Source organism: Macrotis lagotis, chromosome 8 (assembly GCF_037893015.1).
Source record: "Macrotis lagotis isolate mMagLag1 chromosome 8, bilby.v1.9.chrom.fasta, whole genome shotgun sequence".
NCBI lineage: Eukaryota > Metazoa > Chordata > Mammalia > Peramelemorphia > Peramelidae > Macrotis > Macrotis lagotis.
Genome location: NC_133665.1, coordinates 115,637,660 through 115,661,701, shown reverse-complemented (window position 1 = coordinate 115,661,701; position 24,042 = coordinate 115,637,660). Strand labels below are relative to the sequence as shown.

Here is a 24,042-nt window from a genome sequence, read left to right as displayed (position 1 = left end):
TTTTCCCAAACTGATTACATCTTCTCCTTGTCTTAGTAGATGATTTAATTAGTTGTGGTGGCCTAAAAACGAAATCTTCACTGGTAGTCAATTTTTTCTAAAACCTTGTTGAACTTTACTAAGCTGATTTTTTGGACAACAGATAGACCTTAGTTGTCCCAAAAATAAAACTAGAATTTCCAACTTGGCAAGATTCAAAAAAAAAAATTCTAATGCAGCCTTCATTAATCTAGAATCACCTCCACATCTCAACCAAAGCAAGTATCCTTAAAGAAGTGGATGGCTCATTCCACTAGTCTTAGTTGAGGCTGACAGTGAAATTTTATTTTAATTTAATTTCAAATTAGTTTTGACTTCAGGTCCAAAGTTTGTAGAATATTCTACTGATAATCTTCCTCTTTTTTTTGTCTTTTGTCTTTTGTTTTTTGTTTTTTTTTTGTTAGGCAATAGGTTTAGGTGGCTTGCCCAAGGCCACATAGCTAGGTAATTAATTATTGTGTCTGAGGTCGGATTTGAACTCAGGTACTACTGACTCCAGGGTCAGTGCTCTATCAACTGCACCACTTAGCTGCCTCCATCTTCCTCTTTTTTAATTGGTATAGAGAACTCCCAAGGAAGAAACTCCCCTTTCTTCATAGAGATCTGCAGATTTATAGAAATACAGAAAGGCTATAAGCTCACATAGATAATAGCCATCAGAAGTTTGTCTTAAACTCTGTTCTAAAGTTGGCCTTGAACCCAGGTTGTCCTGAATATAAGACTGGTTCTACTTCCATTCTATCAGAGTGCTCCTCTTAACTTGTGCCTCCTTTGTTCTATTCTCTTTAGTCTGACTTTTCTTTTCCCTTCCCATCTCTAAATAAGAACACATCAAGTGACATAAAGACTTCCCAGAGCAGTGGAAGAAGAATCCTAGAATATATCTGACATTGCCCTGTAAAAACTTGCCCCCCTTTGCAACAGTTTTCCTAACATCTTTATGAACTCGGATAAATTCAGAATATTTTTTGCTTTTCTGGAATTCAAATGAGAAGCAGAAAAAACTCCAAACATGAGAAACTTGACTATTAGATTCTTAACAGGTATCTGTCTTGTATTTGGGAACTCTGGATTATTCATGAGCCTATTTCCCAGTTTGCATATGAATTGTTCTCCTTACTTTCCCCCTTCATTTATTGTCTCCTTTTCACTATTTTATGGGCTTCCTGAGTGAAAATTCAGGTCTTCTTGTGAGTACTATATATGACTGTCTGGATGAAGGGGGTAATTGAATTTTAAACAGTTTCCTGTACATTTAACTTATCTGTATTTTCTCATTTTCAATGATTAGATGAGCTAATAGATGATAGTGCTTTGCAAACTTTAAAGCAGTAGGTTGTTGCTATCTCTTCTCTCCTTTATTTCTCATACAATTTAGAATCAGGTGAAGTGTAATAAGAGAGATACATTTAGAATCAGAAAACATTAATTTCACTTATTACAGGTGCTACATTAGACAGCTCTATTCATGTCTTCAGGCATAGTTTCCTGATCTATAAAGTGAAATATTTAAACTAGATAGCTTTTAAACTTTGTCTCTCACCCTTTTCCTAGCCTTATATCTATGATCCTAAAAACCAGTATTTAAATTGAATTGAGAGGAAAAATGATCTCACCATGCACCTTCAACTCTATCTATAATCCTATTATTTTTTTCCCCATTCAGAACTCCAAAGTAATTTTGCTGTGATACCCTGTCGCCTTTTTTCCTAGCTTACGTTATTAAAATTATTTGAAAACTTTTCATATATAATTTAATTGAATTTAGACCAGTGTTATGTTAAAAGAAAAAGAAAAGGCTAGTGTTAGACTGACTGTCACCAAATCCCAAATAATTCAAGAGAATTGTGTAAATGCCAGTGTTTAGATGGTAACAAGTAGGAAAATCCCACAAGTAAAAAAGAAAGAAGTTAATTAGGAGGAAATTAGAACATTAAAGAGTTGCCTAGAATGTATGTTATCCTGAGCTGAGAAGGAGCTTTAGAAATCCCAAAAGAGAACCTGCTTTCATGGATGGCCAAGGGATGACAGGAAGCCTATGTTGACTGGGGAATAGAAATAGGATGGAAAACAGAAAAGAAAAGAGACTTCTTAGATGGTCAGGCTGGGAAGTTTCTATTTGGAAATTATTTGATTCTGATTGACTGAACAGCAGCAGTTAAGAAGGAGGACCGAGAAAGATCTAGATTCTAAGAGGAGAAAAGGCTACATGAAATATGAAAAAAAAGTTTTTTATAAAAACAAAAGATCCTTATATATGAAAATGAATTTTATTCACTTTGAAGTATTCACCTTAAGAAACTATGATTGTGTAAGTGCTAGGTGCAATTGTAAAAAAATAAACCAAAAAAAAGCAATAACATTTATAGTTCCCTTTGAAACTGCCTTAAGACCTTGAGGCACATTCTTTAGAACAAGCTTAATAGTGACAATCTTTTATCCTCTAAGAATGGATCTAAGTTTTGGAAACAGTAAAAAAGAAATATACAGCCAAACCTTGTGAATCTGGTAATATTGTTTTTATTCTTCAGTTCTGTATTATATAACAATTTAAACTAATGATTTGGCTTGAACCATAGAAGTCAGACTTATTAAATTTGCAGCTGATACTAACCTGTAAATAATAACTGATATATTTAATGAGAGACTTAGAATCCAAAAATATGTGGGAAAGCTGTAGTGGTGGCAAAATGGATAAATTCCAAGTCTTATTTTCATGTTAAAAAAAAATCAACTGGATGGGAGATATCTGATTTTAGTAGCCATTCATATGAAAATGAGACAAAATGAAAATACAGATAATAAGACTCAACAATGTGTCCTCATTGGCCAAAAATGAAGTTAATGGATGCTTCTTAAGCTACTATAATGAAAAAATGAAATGGTCAGATCAAAGGAAATGGTTGTCCTCTTATGAGTTTGTTAAGGATAGTTGCTCAACCCACACAGGTATGTTGTCTTGAGATGTGAATACTGCAATTTTAGAATGATTTTTCCAGTTTATAACACTAGAGATAGAGATAGGTGATTGGATTGGGAAGAGATAGGGAATTGTTGGAGAAACTGAAGGAATTTAACCTTCAGAAAAAAAGACTGTGGAGAGGGATCTGAAATGGTTTATAGAAGAGGCATATCTGAAGGTTTTTTTTTTTAATGTGTAAGAGGTATTAGGCAATCATTCTCTGTACCACTAGAAAACAGAAAAAGGTTTAGTGCATAGAAATTACAGAGTAGCAGAATTTGGCTCAGAATAAGGGAAAACTTTCCAGTAATTACTGCCATTCTAAAATAGAATTGGCTGCCTTACAAAGTAATGAGTACCATGCTATTTTTTTGTGTTAAGTAAGGACTGTGTGATCATCTATCAGGGATGATGCTGCAAAGGGGATTCCTTCTTGGTGTTGGACACTGGTTTCTTCTAGCTCTGTTTTATATTTGTGGTGCTATGTAAACCCTAGGCATTTAAATATTTGTTGCTAAGGGATAATGTATTTGAGAATGAATAAAGTGTATTTTTAAGTGACTGTCTAACTATGCATAACATCTTAAGTAGTTTAATATGCTGATGGACAATCTTTCCCTTTTCCTATTCTCCCCATGTCAAATTATTATCTTCCTTTGTCTTCTCATAAATTTGTAACAACAACATATAGCATGTTAAGTTTGCTTAAGCAAGGGGAGGATGACGAACTAGCTTGCCTTTGGGTAACAGCACTTTAACAGTTCTTTAAAGATTCTAGTAAACTTCTTCCTAAAACAAAATGCCATTTTAAAAAAAAAATTACAATATTCTGTTATTGAGTAGAACTTAAAAAATTAAAGTTGATGATAACTGAAATGTTAATGGAGTGGCAGATGATAGGCATGAATAGGCAATACAACACATTACAAGTAGATATTTAGGAAGGAGAAGTGGTATAAATTAATGTCAACAAAGAAATAAATGAGTGAAAAAGAAGATGGACTGGTCATGTGGTGAATGTGTGGGACAATTATGCCTTGCCCACATGTTCCATTATCATCAGCATATTAAAAGAAAAGTGAACAAGACTCTGCAATTTAGGTGGATTGCCTAAAAACTTCTGAGAGGACATAGACAAGGGTCACACAGGGTGAATAGGCATGTTTACTCTTTAATCTATATCATTAGCAGTCTATCCTTTCCTGAGATCTGAGGATTTTAAGTTTTCAAAGCCTTTTACATTTATTATTTCACTTGATTATCACACTAACCCTGAGAGGTGAGTATTACAGGCTTAAGTAGTATTATTTCTACCTTACTGATGAGATTCTGACTATGACAGTGACATTCTTGGCTCTGAGAAACTTAAATTTGCAGAGAATGTTCTGACCTGCACTGAGAGAAGAACTGTCTTCATCCATGAATCCCTAAACCAATGGAAACACAGATAATTCATGATTAGCAGTCACATAAAAGCAGTGGGAGACTATTGATATTAAAGAGATAGGCTTCTGAGGCTGAGTAGTTTGGAATCAGTTAAAAGCCTTGGTAGTTTGCCAGTTTTGCAGTCCTTACTGCAAATTTCTATACTTGAGGAAAGTAGTTTTGTTCACATTCAAGATTGCCTTTGATCCCTTATTAATAAGAAAAGAATATAGAAAGATATAGCCTTGATTTAACAGCTCAGCCAAATAACAACCTCTAGATGCCCCCAAACAATGTTTTTTAAGCATGTAAATCACAGAGGAGTTATTGAACTTTATATATTAAGGAAAATCTGTTCCCTAATGAAATCACGAATCTAGAACTCTTCTATCACCTCATAAAGGAGGAAGAACAACAATTGATATATCAATCTATTGTTAAAACCTAGGTATTACCCACATTTGAGAACATCATCTATGGATCAGCGTGCTTTCCTTCTGTTCTTTTAGTACTAATTCCATTTTTCTTCTAAGTTTAGAGTATTTATATGAATAGACATAAGATAAATAGACAAAAGACATTAATATGACTCAAAAAATGTAACATAAAAATATCTTAACCTAAATAAAGCAGAACTAAAGGGAAAGTTCTTAATTCTTTCTGATTTGCTTTTTTTCTTTACTGTTGAAATATTCTTAAAATGGGAATTAATATAATTGTCACAAAAGTTTGAGAAATGCTTTTGAATGCCCCTAAAAGAGAGCCTTGTGTTAGCTTTTTCAGCCATGCAATAAATTCCTACCCTCACCTCATCAGCAGAATTAGTAGCAGCAGCAGCAGCAGTAGCAGTAGTAGCAGTAGTAGTAGTAGTAGTAGTAGAAGTAGTAGTAATAGTAGTAGTGGTAGCTGTAGTTGTACTAGTAGTAGTAGTAATGGTAGTTGTAGTAGTAATAGTAATAGTGGTAGTTATAGTAGTTGTGATATTACTAGTAGTAATAGTTATAGTAATAGTGGTAGTTGTAACTGTAGTAGTAGTAATAGTAGTAATAGTAGTAGTAGTTGTAGTAGTAGTAATAGTAGTAGTGGTAGCTGTAGTAGCTGTAGTTGTAGTAGTAGTAGTAATGGTAGTTGTAGTAGTTGTACTAATAGTGGTAGTTATAGTAGCTGTGGTATTAGTAGTAGTAATAGTTGTAGTAATAGTGGTAGTTGTAGCTGTAGTAGTAGTAGTAATAGTAGTAGTAGTAGTAGTAGTAGTAGAAGTAGTAGTAATAGTAGTAGTGGTAGCTATAGTAGTAGTAGTAATAGTAATAGTAGTAGTGGTTGTAGTAGTAGTAGTAGTAGTAGAAGTAGTAGTAATAGTAGTAGTGGTAGCTATAGTTGTAGTAGTAGTAGTAATGGTAGTTTTAGTAGTAATAGTGGTAGTTATAGTAGCTGTGGTATTAGTAGTAGTAATAGTTATAGTAATAGTGGTAGTTGTAGCTGTAGTAGTAGTAATAGTAGTAATAGTAGTAGTTGTAGTAGTAGTAATAGTAGTAGTGGTAGCTGTAGTAGCTGTAGTTGTAGTAGTAGTAGTAATGGTAGTTGTAGTAGTAATAGTGGTAGTTATAGTAGCTGTGGTATTAGTAGTAGTAATAGTTGTAGTAATAGTGGTAGTTGTAGCTGTAGCTGTAGTAGTAGTAGTTGTAGTAGTAGTAGAAGTAGTAGTAATAGTAGTAGTGGTAGTTGTTGTAGTAGTAGTAGTAGTAGTAGTAAGTAGTAGTAATAGTAGTAGTGGTAGCTGTAGTAGTAGTAGTAGTAATAGTAGTAGTTGTAGTTGTAGTAGTAGTAGTAGAAGTAGTAGTAATAGTAGTAGTGGTAGCTGTAGTAGCTGTAGTTGTAGTAGTAGTAGTAGTAATGGTAGTTGTAGTAGTAGTAGTAGTAATAGTGGTAGTTATAGCTGTAGTAGTAGTAATAGTAGTAGTAGTTGCAGTAGTAGTAGTAGAAGTAGTAGTAATAATAGTAGTGGTAGCTGTAGTAGCTGTAGTTATAGTAGTAGTAGTAGTAATGGTAGTTGTAGTAGTAGTAATAGTGGTAGTTATAGTAGCTGTGGTATTAGTAGTAGTAATAGTTGTAGTAATAGTGGTAGTTGTAGCTGTAGTAGTAGTAGTAATAGTAGTAGTAGTTGTAGTAGTAGTAGTAGAAGTAGTAGTAATAGTAGTAGTGGTAGCTATAGTAGTAGTAGTAGTAGTAATAGTAATAGTAATAGTGGTTGTAGTTGTAGTAGTAGTAGTAGTAGAAATAGTAGTAGTGGTAGTTGTAGTAGTAGTAGTAGTAATGGTAGTTGTAGTAGTAATAGTGGTAGTTATAGTAGCTGTGGTATTAGTAGTAGTAACAGTTATAGTAATAGTGGTAGTTGTAACTGTAGTAGTAGTAATAGTAGTAGTAGTTGTAGTAGTAGTAATAGTAGTAGTGGTAGCTGTAGTAGCTGTAGTTGTAGTAGTAGTCATAGTAATGATAGTTGTAGTACTAGTAGTAATAGTGGTAGTTATAGTAGCTGTGGTATTAGTAGTAGTAATAATTGTAGTAATAGAGGTAGTTGTAGCTGTAGTAGTAGTAGTAATAGTAGTAATAGTTGTAGTAGCAGAAGTAGTAGTATTAGTAGTAGTGGTAGCTATAGTAGTAGTAGTAGTAGTAATAGTAATAGTAGTAGTGGTTGTAGTTGCAGTAGTAGTAGTAGAAATAGTAGTAGTGGTAGCTGTAATTGTAGTAGTAGTGGTAGTTGTAGTAGTAATAGTGGTAGTTATAGTAGCTGTGGTATTAGTAGTATTAATAGTTATAGTAATAGTGGTAGTTGTAGCTGTAGTAGTAGTAATAGTAGTAATAGTAGTAGTAGTTGTAGTAGTAGTAATAGTAGTAGTGGTAGCTGTAGTAGCTGTAGTTGTAGTAGTAGCAGTAATGGTAGTTGTAGTAGTAATGGTAGTTATAGTAGCTGTGGTATTAGTAGTAGTAATAGTTATAGTAATAGTGGTAGTTCTAGCTGTAGTAGTAGTAGTAGTAATAGTAATAGTAGTAGTTGTAGTTGTAGTAGTAGTAGTAGTAGAAGTAGTAATAGTAGTAGTGGTAGCTGTAGTAGCTGTAGTTGTAGTAGTAGTAGTAATGGTAGTTGTAGTCATAGTAGTAATAGTGGTAGTTATAGTAGCTGTGGTATTAGTAGTAGTAATAGTTGTAGTAATAGTGGTAGTTGTAGCTGTAGTAGTAGTAGTTGTAGTAGTAGTAGTAGTAGAAGTAGTAGTAATAGTAGTAGTGGTAGCTGTAGTAGTAGTAGTAGTAATGGTAGTTGTAGTAGTAATAGTGGTAGTTATAGTAGCTGTGGTATTAGTAGTAGTAATAGTTGTAGTAATAGTGGTAGTTGTGGCTGTAGTTGTAGTAGTAGTAGTAGCAGTAGTAGTAGTAATGATAGTAATAGTAGCAGCAGTAGTAATAGTAACGGTGGTGGTAGTAGTAGCAGCAGCAGCAGTAGTAGTGGTAGTAGTACTATTAGTAGGCATAGTTGTAGTAGTGATGATGATGATGATGATGATGACTTGCATTTATATAGTGCTTTAAGGTTTGCAAAACTCTTTCCATTATGCCATCTCAATTGAGATCAGTGATCCTCGTAACAACCCTAAGGTAGAGCTTATTGTTATCATCCTACTCTAATAGAAGAATTAACTGGGTCCCAAAGAAGTTAAGTGACTTGCTTAAGATCACAAAATGTGTAAACATCTGAGGGAGAATTTCACCTCAGGACTTGCTGGCTTCCAGGGCTGGCATTCTCTCTCTATAACTACTGTTTATCTACCTGTAATGTGTAGTCAGTGAAATAGAATGGATAGAGTTCCCCTTTTTCTTTCATTTGGGAAGACTTTAATGTTACTTCTCTTATCCAAAATAGGATTAAAAATATAAAATCTAGAATATCTTCCAGAGCCCTTCTGGCTCTCTTTACCTTCTTTCATCTTCCTTCTTTTTCTTTTCTAAGAGGAATGAGTGGCAAAGAGGAAAAAAAAAAGAAAACATCAGTGCAGTTTTTTTCTCCTCCAAACTGTCTCTTTAGTTCCTAGCTAACACATTTTCTTTATTTCGCAGAGTTCTCTAACTACCGCATCTGTGTGTATATTGAATACTCAAGCTATTATAGGGAAATAAGTTGTGAAATCCACATTTACTGGCTGTGGAATAATAAGAAAGTCCCTTGAGCCCTCAGAGCCCCAGATTGCTCATCTGTCCAATGAGGTTAATACTCATTCTACCTAACAGGACTGTTTGAGATAGTCAAACTCAAGAACTGAGAGTTTTTGCCCAGTAATGAAGTCTTTAAGCAGAAACTGGATGTCCATTTGATAGGCAAGTTATAGAGAGGATTTCTGTTCACATGTAGGTTCAATTAGATGAACTCTGAGATTCAGTGATTCCTTTACTACAAAGGAAAGGGAGAATTATATGTCCGAATTCTGTAAGGCAAATGGTTTTGACATACTTTGCAGGAAGCCCAGATTCCAGGCTTTAAATTCTTTGGTTCTTTCCACACAACAGTCATTCTATAAATGCTTAAGTAACTAGACCCTCCTTGTGGCTTGTAGCTACTCATCATAATTACCATGTGACCACTCTATTGGAAAATCAATGCTTTCACTTTAGTCACTGACATTTAGTCATTTCCTTCCATCTTACATTGTCACACCCAGATGTTTAAATTATTTTAAAAGTTTTTTTGGTAAGATTTTCCATTTTCTTATACTTTTATTCCCCTCACTGTTTTTCCCATTATATACACTCCCTTACTCCCTCCCTCCCTACTCCAGGCATTTCTGACTTGTTGATGTGTTTTCCATTCTATCCTATTGGATTTGACATTTCCCTCTCTTCCTTTCGTAACTTTTAGAACCTTGGTGGGGAGTAGTTGAGAAGAATGCAGAGGGTTGTGCTCTACAATTTAAAACATGAAAATAAATTATTGATTAATAACTCTGAAGAGTAACTCTGACCAGTTGACTCTTGTTTTGATTTTAATGCATTTTCTCAGGATTTGCTCTGACTTGGTGTTATGTGTATATTTTATATAACTACATACATATTCATTACGTAAAAGTAGAGTTCTTTTACACATAGCTTAAAACCTCATTTCTTCAAACTAATTGCTAAGAAAACCTATATAAATAAGCATAGCTATATATTATCTACAAGTTTCCATCTTTATTACTTGTAATAACTAAGTCAAAGAATCAACTAGTAACAATTCTTAGGAAATTAAACAAGATGCATTCTCACCCCACACTGTTACTGAGATGAGTCATTTAAGTCTATGACATCAGTCATTTTATTTATGAAATGTAGGTTAAGCTCTTTAAATGTTTTCTTCCTGTTTTAAATGTCTTATTCCAATAATTATATTATCAATTTATCACATGGCAATAGATAGCTACAAAGGGTTTGAAAACATTTCCTTTGGAATTTTGTTGATACTGAATTTGCTCAATACCTCAGAGCCGTGAAATGGTAATCCTTCACCCAGCCCACAATCAAATCATTGGAGCCTCTGAGCCGGAGGAATCTAAGTTAATGAAAGTGAAGTGAACCAAATAATCTAATTTTAAAAGTTAACAAAAATTGCTTAAGGACCCTTCCCTAACACTCAAGTCATTTGGAGTTCTGAGCAGAAAGTATTGGCTCTGAGGGAGTTTCCCTTAATTCTGTTCTAACTCACTTTGACCAATGAGAAAATAAAGGTAGGTATTGAAAATCAGGGCAAAGAGAAAACCTTCAGTCCCAATCATTAGAGTTTGCTCTACTAATTATTATTAGTGCTTATTGAGGTTTGGAGAGAATCACCAGAGGGAAGGTGGAGATGGGGAGAATAAGCATTCTGGTCATCAGGGACAATCAGTGGAATTGCTAGGAATCCAGAGATGGAGTGTGTTGTGCAAGTAACAGCAAGAAGACCAATGTTACTGGGTCATAGATTATGCGGTATGCAATAGAGGAGTTGGTATAATGTGAGAAGACCGGAAAGGTTGACTGACCAATTAGCATATAGTTCATTCTTTATTCAAATAACAAAGTTCTGGGACCACTTAAAAGTCACTCTTTGAACCCAGTAATTTGAGATAATATCCCTTAAAGTGTGTCTACATTGTAATTTCCATCATAAATCATGCCTGCATCATTCAAATATTTGAACATGTTCCATTGATTCTAATTTATAAAAAAATGTGCAGAGTAGTACACCTTTCCCTATGAAATGAATTTTGTTTCTTTATTTCCTATGTTGTAAGTTCAAGGCTAATGTAGGTAATATTAATATATAACATAATGAAATAAACCTTGTCATTAACTAAGAGTTAGTAGGTTAAATAATTGCTTGACCTGGGATTGGTGAATACTACTAAATAATTAGATAGTTTTAGGACTTGAAGCTGGGGTATGTATATGATTCCTTATTAAGAAGATACCAGTTTAAAATCTGATACATTTAGAAACCTCTCAGCATCTTCTTGTCAAAAAAATTAAAGATAGAGGGGTGATATTTCGCTTGGGTCTTGTGATTTTACCTGTGCTAGCTGTGATCATGAAGATGTTTTAAGTTTCTAGAGGGCTCTCTGACAGATGTTTGTCTTGAGCTCCTGTCCAGTTGAACTTCCCTCTGGAGCTAAGGGTTCCAAGTTATCTACAGAATTTATAGCAATGGTTTTTATCCTGACTTTTTGTCTGGATACATTTTAGATCTTCAAGGAAAGTTGAAAATGATTGTTACATCTAAAAGAAAATATAAAATTGATTTAAGTTTCTCAATAAATTGGGAAGTGATAATTTTGAGCTAAAATTATTTTTTAAAAAAATAACTAAAGTTTAAAATATGATAGTGTTTCATTTTCCTCATATCTTGAATATAAATACAGATTTTGAAATGCTATATAGTTGAATATAGCACTGCAATTTCTGGGTCAATTTACTGAATTGATATTATTTAGTGAAACTGGTGCTAATTAATTAAATGGGACATAATAAATATGGCAGCTTTTTAAATTGCTATGGTATTAACTTCTTTCTGTGTTTTTCACTATAGATTAGGCATTATTAAATAAACATTATATTTTGCTTCCCACAATTTAAAATAGCTTTTTTGAAGGAGTGATTTTCACTAGCACCCTTCAAAAGCATAAAAGACATGTAAGACTTGGGTCCACCTTTGGAAGAACTTGCAGTCTAGTTGAGTAGGTGACACATACTCATAAATATTCTGAAAAGGAATAGTTTTTTGTTATTTTTTGTCCAGATCTGTGATTTTAAAGGCTCTGTGAAAAAATTCTCTCCATTGCCATTTCTACCTACTTAACTCTATATAATCTTAGAACAACAATTAGAATATTATTGACCAAATGGGTCTCCTTGTCCCCATTCATATGGTTTACAAAGTCAAAACTGTATTTATTTCCTGGAGTCAGGAGAATCTGAGTTCAAATGTGACCTCAGACACATAATAATTATCTACCTGTGTGACTTTGGACAAGTCACTTAACCTCATTACTTTGCAAACAATATTTATTAAAATACAAATCATTTTAATTTCCAATATGATAAATATTAGTAAATGTAACCCAAATAAGTTAAATCCCTTTGGAATCTTCAGTGAGTATAAAGAACTTTTGAAACCAAACATTTTGACAATAGCACATCCACATAGTTAGCTGACTTCTGTTTTAAAGCCTTCAATTTGGGGAACCTGTCACTTCCTGTGATACCTATTTTACTTCTATGTAACTTTGTTAGATAAAATGTGTTTGTTTTAGATGAGATATCTATGTACATTTGTATGTCTTTGTGTATGTATGTGTGTGTTTGTCTCATCTTTCTATCTATTTTAATCTTAAATGTGCCTATTTGAAATTTCTATCCTTTGTTCCTAGTTCCATACCATGGGGATAAGCAGTAATAAGTGTCATTGCTCATCCCTAGGGTACCCATCATATACTCAAATCCAGCATGGTGTCCTCTCTAAGTCTTCTCTTTTTCAGGCCATATTCCCAATTTCTTCCACCCATCCTTATGGAGCAAGAATTTGAGACCTTTAACCATCCTGATTGCCCCCTTTTATTTTCATCCTCTTGTTAGAAAACAATAATTCAGCAAATATTTCTTAAGCACCTGCTAAATGGAATACTTTTATTGCATCTCATAGCTTTTACAGAATAGCATGATAATGGAAATTTATAAATTATTTTCCTGAATCATCAAGAAAAAGTTCAATTATTTTTTTTTCTTTTCTGTTTTGGAAGGCAGGGAAATGTGTACTATACTTTAGAAAGACTCTCATTAAAATGGAAATAAAAATTTTGCCAACAATAGGGTTAATTAACTTGTGAGAAAGAACTTATTCATAAATGCCAGATAAAAAAACATTATTGTAACTCTCTAAGGTGTTGCTAAGGAATCTTTTGACTACCTAGAGAGAATTAGACTTTATTTACTGCATTTTAAGCACAGAAACTTCTTGGGAAACACTCTTTGTCAAAAGAATTAGTATTTTCAGTACATCTTAGAATTCCCCATGCAGGACTAGCTAGATGAGAACTTGGTTTTGTTGCCAACTTGTTTAAGGTTTCTTAAATGAAAGTAGAACAGTTTTAAAATAGAAATTGAAAGCAGAAATAAAAATGAAATTTACTGTTTAAATCTGTGTGTGTGTGTGTGTGTGTCTGTATCTATATGACATAGATCTGGAGCTATTCTCAAATTGCTATTATTGCTATTTGCTATTCTCAAATCATTTCTTTTAAAATTGAGAAAATTGTGACCCAGAATTTTAGTGATATGTCCAAGGCAATAATTAACATACATTTTTATTTGAACCCAAACTTTTGAACCGGGAGCCCCTATGTACTTTTTCTGTATTACTTTCCTTTGTTCTTAAAGTTAATTCTACTGGAATGCAAAGTGTGGAATTGGAGGTCCTACCATTCTGTAAAGATTCAGTCACTGCCTGGTGCTAGACTGCCATCCAAGGACAAGCTGATCTAATCATCACTAGGTTGGCCACAAAGAATTCTTGAATACTATTGACTAAGTTAGCAAGGAGTTTTTATATTGGTGGGAGGAATGTCCATCTCACTGAAATAGGTAAAAATCACTCACTCTAGTATAAGCCCAACAAAGTACAAGTCCAAGACTTCAAAGTACTCCAAAAATTCTTATCTCCATTTTATAGATGAATAAACTGAATCACAAAGAGCATAAAGTGATTTGCTCATGGTAATATAACTAATTAATATGTGAAGTGGGATTCAAATCCAGGTCTTCTTATTCCAGATCTATCCATTATGTGTTTTTTTTTACTCTGTTGCAGGTATGTAAATGATATGGGTGAAAGATTAGATATTTTAAAAATTCATCTTAATGTTGAGTCCTCTGTGAAGTTTGTTTATTGATAGGGATATAGAATTTCAGAATTTCAAACAGAATTTAGTTCAACTTACCCTGTAACGATTGAGGAGCCAAGGTCCAAAGAGATTTAATGATGTACCTAAAATTAGAACTTGGATTCCCTGACGCTTATGCCTATGGTCCTTCTCTTATATCCTACTGTCCCAGGACAAGGAATAAAAGATATATTTAGAAATAATGATAACTGTAACATCAGCATTGTATAGATGCAGAAATACAGAGAAGAGCTTTATATATCAGGAAAGATAAGAAAAATTCATCTTGCTTTTAAGGTCTCCCAAGCAGACTCAGCTACTAGAACAGTTCAATATTTATATTATTATGAGGGAATTGGGGTTAATGTGAGCAATTTTTACCTATTTCAGTGAGGTGGACATTCCTTCCACCAATATGGAAGTATGGAAGAAACTTCTTGATAATCTGGCCAGTAATAGTAATACATAGCATGTACTCAAGCTCTGTGGTAGCATTTCCCTTGAGGTCTAGACTACCTTATAATTAAAACTGTTTTATAATTAGGTCCTTTCAATGGAGACTGTAGTGGAGTGGAGTAGGAAACAAAAGATCTAGTTTAAGTCCTTTCTCTTCTGTATTGGGAAAATGACTTTTCTGTTAAAATTGAGGGCATTGTCTTAGGTGATCTTATAGATACTGTAATGGAGAGAGAGGTGACCTTGAAATCAGAAAGACCTGGGGTCCAGGTCCTGCCTCTGACTATGTGTAACCATGGACTGGCAAAACTATAAGAGTTTAAGGCTATAAGATTCAAAGAATTCGTACACCAATATCTTAGGGCAGCTAGATGGTACCATAGTGGTTAATGTCCAACCTGTAGTCAGGAAGACTTGGGTTCAAATCTGGATTCAGACATGTATTAGGCTGTGTGACCCTGGGTAAGACACTTAACTCTGCCTCAGTTTCATCATCTGTAAAATGATCTGAAGAAAGAAATGGCAAACCACTCCATTATATTTGCCATGAAAACCCCCAATGAATAATTGGACAAGACTGAAAACAACTAAACAGCAATAAATATATAGTTCTTTTGATATACATGTTGCTTCTCTCTGGTAGACTCTAAAGATCCTTTTAGGCATGGACTGATTGTTACTGTATTTTTTTCATTCTCTGTATCTCTAGCAACTAGTCCAGAATCTTTTCCATAATAAGCACTCAACAAATGCTGGTGAAATGTTTTGGTTGAATGGAAGGCACTATGCATTACCTAGTGGGCCATATTAGTTACCAACCTAGTTTGATTTCTGGGTGAATAGCAGTAAATAGCAATATAAATAGCAGTATAGCAGCAGTCCAAATTACTTTTTTTTTTTGCAAGGCAAATGGGGTTAAGTGGCTTGCCCAAGGCCACACAGCTAGGTAATTATTAAGTGTCTGAGGCCGATTTTGAACTCAGGTACTCCTGACTCCAAGGCCAGTGCTCTATCCACTGCATCACCTACCCGCCCTAGTGCAGCTTATTTTTTAAAATAATCTTGAATCCTGGCTTCTTTAAAATCCTAGTCAAAAATCTTTTTACAGGAAATCTTGATTGAGCCACCTCCACCATCCCCACTTGAAATGATCTCAGATTTATCCTGCATATGGCTTATTTGTACTTAGTTGTTTGCCTATTGTCTTCTCCATTAGATTGTGAGCTTTTTTGAGGGCAGGGACTACTTTTTAAAATCTTTCTTTACATCCCCAGCATTCAATATATAGTAGATGTTTAATGAATGTTTATTGACTGAATACACATGTTTGTGGTTCCTCCTTTAAGGAAAAAAAAGTTTCAGATAGAAAGCAATTTAAAATCTTTCCCCAAAATTTTACACAGTAAGTTGGATAAAAAATAAAAAGATCTTTTGGAAAAACTCTTTCAGCTTTGGCCAGGGTAAAGATACTGAGGGATGCAGAAACAGAGGAATGGCCATAATAGAAATTCTTAAGATTCCCAGGTGTGGGAGGGAGAGATGAAACCCTTCTTGATTATCTCCACATGGCAGTTACTGAGCTGGGGCAGAGCCACACGGAGAGGGGAGAGAGTGCTGCTAGGAGACATCAGGATTGCTCACTGAATACTGAGGAACATTGTGCTTTCCTCAGTGAGAATTGGAGAACCGTTTATGAATACCATCCAGAAACAGCAGAAAAAGGAAAATAACCACTTGTGTGTAATGTGGCTTTGTAGTGAAGAGGGAAAAACCCAACCCAACTAACTATCTGTTAAAGGTCCCAAGATCTTATCCAGTCTACCCAGCCTGAACAGAGTACAAATTATTCTGAGCATAGCATCTTGTTAAGGTCTTTAATCCTTCCTATGGGATGGAAACCAGCCCAAAAACAATGGATTCTGTGGACCCAAGAAACTATTTAGAAAAGTAAGAGAAAACCAGAGCCACAGGATAAATTAGAGTGTGCATAGAAAGACCTTTACGTGTATTGATTCAGAGGGTCTTTTTTTTTGCCTATTGTTTAATTTCCCAGGACACCAAAAAAAAAAAAAAAGATAAATGGCAGAAAGAATGTTAATATGGAGAAAGTATATTATACACATTCTCTTCCTTTTCTCATTTTAAACTTAAAGAGTACTTTTCCAAATATAGCTATTCTGGCTTTTATCTACTCTGTTAAAATTTCCCCGTCAAACACTCAGCTATTCCATTACCTTTTTAACTCATAAAACTGAATTATCATCAAAAACATTTGAGCTCCACATGTATCTATAGCCACTGTGAGTCAGGAAAAATTTTATTTACCCTAAACAACAAACTAAATAAGTTGTCAGTGAACATTTCCTGAATGTTATTGTTGGGGTTTTTTTTTATGATTTATATTTATTAAATAAAAAAATTTTAAAGAAAGAAAATCCTTGATGACATGGTAGGGAAAATAGTATACTTTGGTTACATATAACTTGGGTTTCAATCCTGTCTCTGATTCTAGCAATGTGAGCAAATCTCTTTGCTTCCTAAGCCTTTTTCTGCAAATGAGGATCAAAGTATTAGGACAACTAGGCTCAGAAAAGATTTTATAGGGGAAGTATTTCATGGGACAAAAAACTCTATAGAAAGACATCATCATTACTTACAAGTTTATAGAGTTTAATCCTCTCCCTAGTGTTTCGGCTAGTTATCTGTTGTCATGACCCATTTAGCCTCATTATTTCTCCATGATTTTGAATTTCTGTTTTCCAAACTCTGTGCCAAAGCTGTTGCTGAAGCATTCCAAGAATTCTTAATCCCTGGAGCAATGGCCTCCAAGGAAGTCTACACTGTAGAAATGAATGTGACAGTTACTATGTTGTTATGAATTATACAATATGAGAAGAACCACTTTTTTCCATTTCTGCCTATGAAAAATATATTTCATGAGGTTTTTTTAATTCTTTAATAATAAAGTCAAGACAAATTTATGAGCCCCTATGCTATACACTCATTACTTTTAGCTGCCTTCTATTTTGTTACATAAAGGGACAGGGTCCCTCTGGTCAGAGGACCACAGCTTCAGAGCAGAAAGAGATCTGCTCAGTTATCTAGTCCTCACCTCCTTATTTTGCAGCTGAGGAAACTGAGATTTAGAGAAAGTAAAGTGACTTGCCCAAGTTAAAGATTGCCCATATAGTAAGTGACACCTGGGATTTGAACCCATGTCCACTGATTACATCCAATTTCTTTAATACTTCCTGAAATAGTAAATAAATATTATTAAAATTTCATCCCAGGGCAGTGAGAACTCTGAACCACAATTCTATAGGGAAATTTCATTCCTACATTTAAAGGGTTAAGATCAAGGGACAGGAGTGGGGATATTCTCTAACAAAAAAGAATGAGCGGGGCCACAATAATTATAATAGTCCACATTTATGTAGGGCTTAGAGGTTTACAAAGCTACTCAGGGAGTTGGTTTCTAATTGAATTTCTAAACAAAGCCATGTTTTCAGGGGAAGTGCTTTCCCTGCTGTTTCTAGGACAAGTCCTGTGATAACAGGAACAAACTAGAACCTGGATTTGGCATCTGCATATTCTCATTCTTTAATAACTGATATCCATTTTAGGATTCAGGGCTCTTTCAGTCTGTAAATCTTCTCATGGGATTTTCTAAATCCCTCCCCTGCCATTGCTTTTTTTAATTGGTATCTTTTTAAAAAAATTTTCACTTACCCCAAGAATATTCCTTTATAACAAAGAATTTAAAAGAAAAAAAAGAGGAAAAAGTCATCAAAAGCTATCAATACACCAGAAATATCTGATATTATATATAAAATGTTCTATACCTATGGACCACACCACCACCACCTCTGCAAAGTCTTTTTTTTTGTTTGTTTTGTTTTTTTTAGGTTTTTGCAAGGCAAATGGGGTTAAGTGGCTTGCCCAAGGCCACACAGCTAGGTAATTATTAAGTGTCTGAGACCGGATTTGAACCCAGGTACTCCTGACTCCAGGGCCAGTGGTTTATCCACTGAACCACCTAGCTGCCCCCCAGAGTCTTTTAATTTCCTTGATTGAACCACATTTGTTCTTTGCAAATTTGTAATATTCATTTTTTATTGCTCTGTGGTAGTTGATTTTGCATTTTGTTTTCCTGGCTTTTCTTGCTTCACTTTGTGTCAGTCCATGGAAGGTCTCTCATGTTTCTCTATATTTTCCATTTTAGTTGTTTTATCCCTTCCTGGTTTATATATTAGGACTTCATTTGTTTCATTAAACTTGGCCTTTTTCTTTACCAGTTTTTGAAAGTAATTTGTGTATAATGGATATTAATTATTCTTTAAAAATTTGACCTAATGTTTTGGGTAGTGGAGATATTCTCCATTTGGTAAGTAGTATTCATTTTGATATTTACCCACTCACATCTATTCCTGAGGATTTCTCTATTTTGTAATCTGTAATAGACTAGAGGAATAGAAAACCTCACTGTTTTCATTTGTAGCACGAGACCAATGATAATGCTTGCACATTTGACTTCACAGATTTATTCTAGGGAAAGCTCTTCATAAGATGGTAGAAATAATTTATAAATTTAAGTTATAATCATTGTGTGATGTAGGAGCTTAGTCATTCGTGTAAGTATTGAAAGTAACTTAGTACATCTTGTAATGAGAGAACATCACTAGAGTGACAACTAAACTTTGAATCTTGAGAAGAAACTAGTCACATAAGATAAAATATAAATCTACTCTTTCTAAATTTTATACTCTTGCACACATCTGTGGATCTTTTTATGAAACTGCATTTATTTTGTATTTTATTATATGTTTTTCTTCTCCAATTCTATGATATCATTGGGAAGGGGAAAGAGGACTATGTGGTTAATCTTAGAAATTTTCTCCATTTAAGCAAATAAGGCATTTCTATCCTTAGAGGGTTGTTTGGGCAGGAAGAGATTCAGTGAATTTTCTACTGTCTTGATACTTTCAATCTGGGCCATTCACACTATGAAACATTCCTTCCTCCTTTTGTACTTATCAGTTCAAATCCTATCTCTGCCTCAGCTTGCTACTGACTTTCAATAAATTATAATTGCTGTTGCTGTCTTTGCTATTTAAGGAATCTGTGTAACCTGCATCCAAACTCCTGATTTCAACATAAGGCTCTAACAAGATATTCTGTTAAGTATCCTTTTCATCTACTCTATGCTGTCTGTTCCAATAGCCCTTTCTTATCATCCTTTTTTGTAATTATTCTCCCAACCCCTTTTATCTTTAGAAAAATTCTTGATATTATATAACCTTCTGTTGTCTTAGTAATGTCATTATTTTGTAGCTTGTATTTTGTCATTCTTTGTCCAAATTGATCTCACATACCTGAGCTGTGAAACTTTTGTAGTGTCTTAGCTCATTTATTGTTAATTTTTATATTATGAATTTTATTCATTTCTATATTTAAAAAATCTCTGAAATAATCTATCTTCATGGATAAGGATATAATATGCATTAGAAGATATGCCTACCCACTTAGAGCAGTTCTCTTTCATACATGCCCCAAATCTTTTAAGCAGCATTACTGAATGAGCTTTCTCATGTGCAGTTAACATTTCATGAATACAATTGGAGAAAAAGAGTATCCATCAGTTTTCAGTTTTACTATGTAATCCATTTTTTTCCATTTCCACATTTTCCCCATCCCATTTTCCATTACCACGTTTAATGTTTCACCTACATAATTCTTTGAATCCAATGTACTATGACCTCATATTCATTTTTTACTCTCGACTTAAGTACTTTAAATTGTAGTGTTCCAACAAAACAAAAAAGCATGATTTTATCAATACACAGGAAAAAAGTTAGAATATTTATTAAAATCTCTCCTTATATAATAAAATAGGGTTTTCTCATATATTTATCATATGATTATGTTAAAAGATTTCATATAAGAGAAAAAAGTTATTTTAATAACTAGATAATAATGATCCCCAGGTACAAAAAAGTTTGTGTATGAAAATATATCATTTCTTAACCCATCAGTTTGATAGCTCTAAGATTTATTTGAATGGTCTAGTTTCATTTTTCCTTAATGGTTGAGCAACTTTCAGAAATAAGTGCTTAATGATGGGCATTCCATTCAAAGAATACAAAACTTGGTAATTTTAGAAACTACTTGACTTAATGATCATGTCAGTAAAACTTTTCTTAGCTATAATTGCTATTTTCATAAACTTAGAAAAGATGTTGCTGTATATACTTACAGTATTCAATACTAATTGAATATTTGCATTTTGACATTTGGAGTCTCTTTACCTTAATCCTAGACTCATTTATGGGGGGACAGTAATATAGAGGAAGGCACATGAAATGTGGAATCAGTGGATACTGGTTTCATTCCTGCCTCTGCTTTCTATATAATCTATGTTAGTTTGGACAAGTGATTCAATATCTATTGGTTTCATCAGAAAAATAAGAGTGATGCACCAGAGACCTGGTAATATCCCTTTGAGTTTTTCTACCTGAAAGCCTACTGAAATTTAAGAGTCCTATATGCAGGTAGAGCCGAGCATTTCCAAGAATTACTAAATCCTTGAGTCCATGTTTTCTTTAGCCAAATAAGATTCAAATGGAATGATGTGTCTTTCAACTGGTAAAGGATGACTTTGTTTATCATGAACCTATTTTCTGTAGTATAAAACATGACCTGTTTTTAAGATACAGGGGAAACAAGTTATTCCTTGAGAAAAATGAAATGAGTAAAAATAAGTATTAGAGGAAAAGATCAGATTTGTTGTTTTTCATTTGTTTTTGAGTTATGACTGGTTCTTCATCACTCCATTTTGGTTTTCTTGAAAAAGATACTGGAGTGATTCACTGTTTACTTCTCCAGATCATTGTTTAGATGAGGAATTGAGACAAACTAGGTTAAGTACTTTGCCCAGTGTCATGTCTAAAGACAGATTTAAACTCAGGAAGATGATGAGTTTTCAGGTCTGGCACTCCATTCTACTATGCACCTAGCTGCCCATAAAAATAACATTAGAAATATCAGAAAATGATGTATAATGTACCAGAAGAACCCTTTCGGAAAGGGGCCTCACTGATCATCAATGATCTGACTTCCACAAAATGAAATATGAATCTTTTTACTGTAACTTTGCTTAGAAATAGTTTATATTTAGAAGTAAACTGCTGCCAATGTTTGTAACACTTCATTTTGTAAATTGAGAAATTTGTTTAATCTACTCAAATAGTAGAAATCAAATTTAATTTCTTTAATAATTCCATCCAAAGAGCAGCTTGAAAAGAAGCCAGTTGAATGACACTATGTATTCATATTTTTCTATTGTCTACAAAGCCAAGGGATGGAAGAAAAGAAAGATAGGAGAAGGAGATTCTCTAGAACAAAGAAACCTTAGTTTAGATTTTGACTTCAAGATTTATTGGTATATATGATATTTCCTATTGAAACAGAAAGTTGCAAGAGGTCTATCTTTACCTTACTAAGAATTACCTCTATAATATCTCCCCAAAGCAATCACTGTGTCTCCAATGCCATGCTCAAGGCAGCTCAGCAGTGTACATTTCTTTTTTCCCTATGAAATACTCTAAAGGGGTCTCTGGACCACTTTCGTTAATTATTCGTAATTCCATTTTCTGGGACCAAAATCTGACAGACTTTTCAGTAATTTTACTTCTCTAATCTTCACCTTGCTCTCTAGAACAAGAAAAGGGGGGGGGGAAATTATCATGTCGATTCTAAAGTGCAATACAAATGTGAGTTATCCGCTGAAATCTTAGGAAACAAAAATGAATTAGACACATACTGGAAATAGGGTAGAAGGTCAACATAGATGATTTTCTCTCTGCTTTTGAAATTGGGCGAGTCTGGAGAAAAGGCAGCCAACTGAGTTTTTTTTTTCACTTAACCTCATATTAATGTAAAATGACCAAGTGAACAAGGAGCACCTTTTTCCATGTACCATGTTTTAATTGGCTATTGCATCTGTGGTCTTCATAAAGCAGTCAGAATGTCAGACATTTCATTTAAAAGAATTATAATTTCTGAAATTATATTTATTAGAGATTTTCCTAAAAACTTTGACTGGATTCTATTTGTGTTTGTTTTTTTTTTTTTCTTATAGAACCTCGGAGTTACACTGAGGGCCTTAATCACTCAGTGGTGATGTCAGACAGTCCAATTGGAACAAACCCTGCTCTGTTTCGGTCTGAGAGGCCAACAACTCCTTGTCAACGGACCTTTCCATCTGCCTGTACAACTTCAAGCAATAACCCCCTCCAGAGAGGCGAGAGGTAGGCAGAACCCATTGGCAAATATCACCTATTCCCATTAAAGAAATGGGCTTTGAGGCAGTTAGAAAATAGAGGAAATGATTTTCAAATTGGATTGCAGTTGCCTCTACTTTGCTCTGAATGTATTCATGAACTAAATAAAGTGTTTTAAGTAAAAAAAAAAACATTCATCTTCTATAGAAATCTTTGTTATCAATCATATTCATTAATAAAATCTGTCACTGAATTATCACTAGTAGATTTGGGGAAATTAATGCCAGCATATTACTTTGACAATAACTCTGTAGCTCCTACTTAAAATATCCTACCATGTGGGCTATGGGCATGGGGTAAATCCTCCACGTTGGCCATTTGTCTCTATTATCTTCCATAATCACAGACTCCATTGGTCATAAAACAGGAGTTTCTTATGGAGGATGACCAAATTTGTACAAATTAGCCACATATCAGTAGAGGGATTAGACCTTTTGCCCTGGCAAAGGTGAATAAAATAAAAAGATTACTAGGCTAGAGATCAGGAAATCTGGGTTTTATCCTGACTACTGCTGAGTAAATGACCCTGCTCAAGACATGGTTGACATAGAAAACTGTAAATATATAAAATGAGATAGTTTACTACCCAACCTACTTCATAGTGTGGTAGTAAGAATCATATGAGATAATCATTCACTAAATAAATCAACACACAGTGATTACCTCCACAATTAGTACTAAAAAAAGAAATAAATTTTAAAAAATTAATGAATAAGATATTCCATCTCTCCACCCAACCAAGAATTTACGGTCTCAAAGCAGAAATTAGAAGCTCTACAGAAATTAGTATAACACATCTCATTTTACTGGAGTTAATTAAACATACAAGGGATTATGTGAATTTAAAGAAGTTACCTTCTGGATATAAGGATTAAGCAATATGTCTTAGAGAAGGTGCACACTTAGGTAAGGCTTGTAGTATCTTATCAACAGACATGACCAAGGAAGTCATTCTAGGCAGAAGGAATGAGCAGAACAGGAAAACTTGGGTATGTCTGAGAAGTCATATGCAAGTATGTCTGGAGCACAGGGTACAAGAAGGGAGTTCTGGAACAAGAGTTTGGGAAGGTAAGTGTTGATCACAGGCTAGAAATGTCTTGCCTTGGCATTAAACTTTATTTAGTTGATGATGACAGAATCTTTAAAGGATTTGGATTAGGGGGAATAATATTAGAGCTGCAGTTTAGGGATGGTTATGAGGAAAACTTCTTATCACTCATATCTGCCCATAAGTAGAATAGGCTGCTTCAAGAGGTGGTAGGGTCACCTTCCCTAGCGACTTGTGTCTGAGTATGTTATAATGAGGATTCCTTTGGGTTATGAGATGGTCTAGTAGGCTGCTGGGATTCCTTCCAGGAGTCCAATTTTGCTAGTTCCTTTTTCT

At 34.1% G+C, this 24,042-nt stretch overlaps 1 protein-coding gene across 8 annotated transcripts in view; it reads left to right on the top strand.

Annotated features, from left to right (window-relative positions):
• Positions 1-24,042, top strand: part of TNS3 (tensin 3) — a 505,245-nt gene that overhangs the window by 447,123 nt on the left and 34,080 nt on the right. For all 8 annotated transcript variants that reach the window (XM_074198249.1, XM_074198251.1, XM_074198245.1 and 5 more), the window contains one exon: positions 22,457-22,625. In XM_074198249.1, coding sequence (XP_074054350.1) covers positions 22,457-22,625 — 169 coding nt within the window. The remainder of the gene's footprint in view (positions 1-22,456; positions 22,626-24,042) is intronic.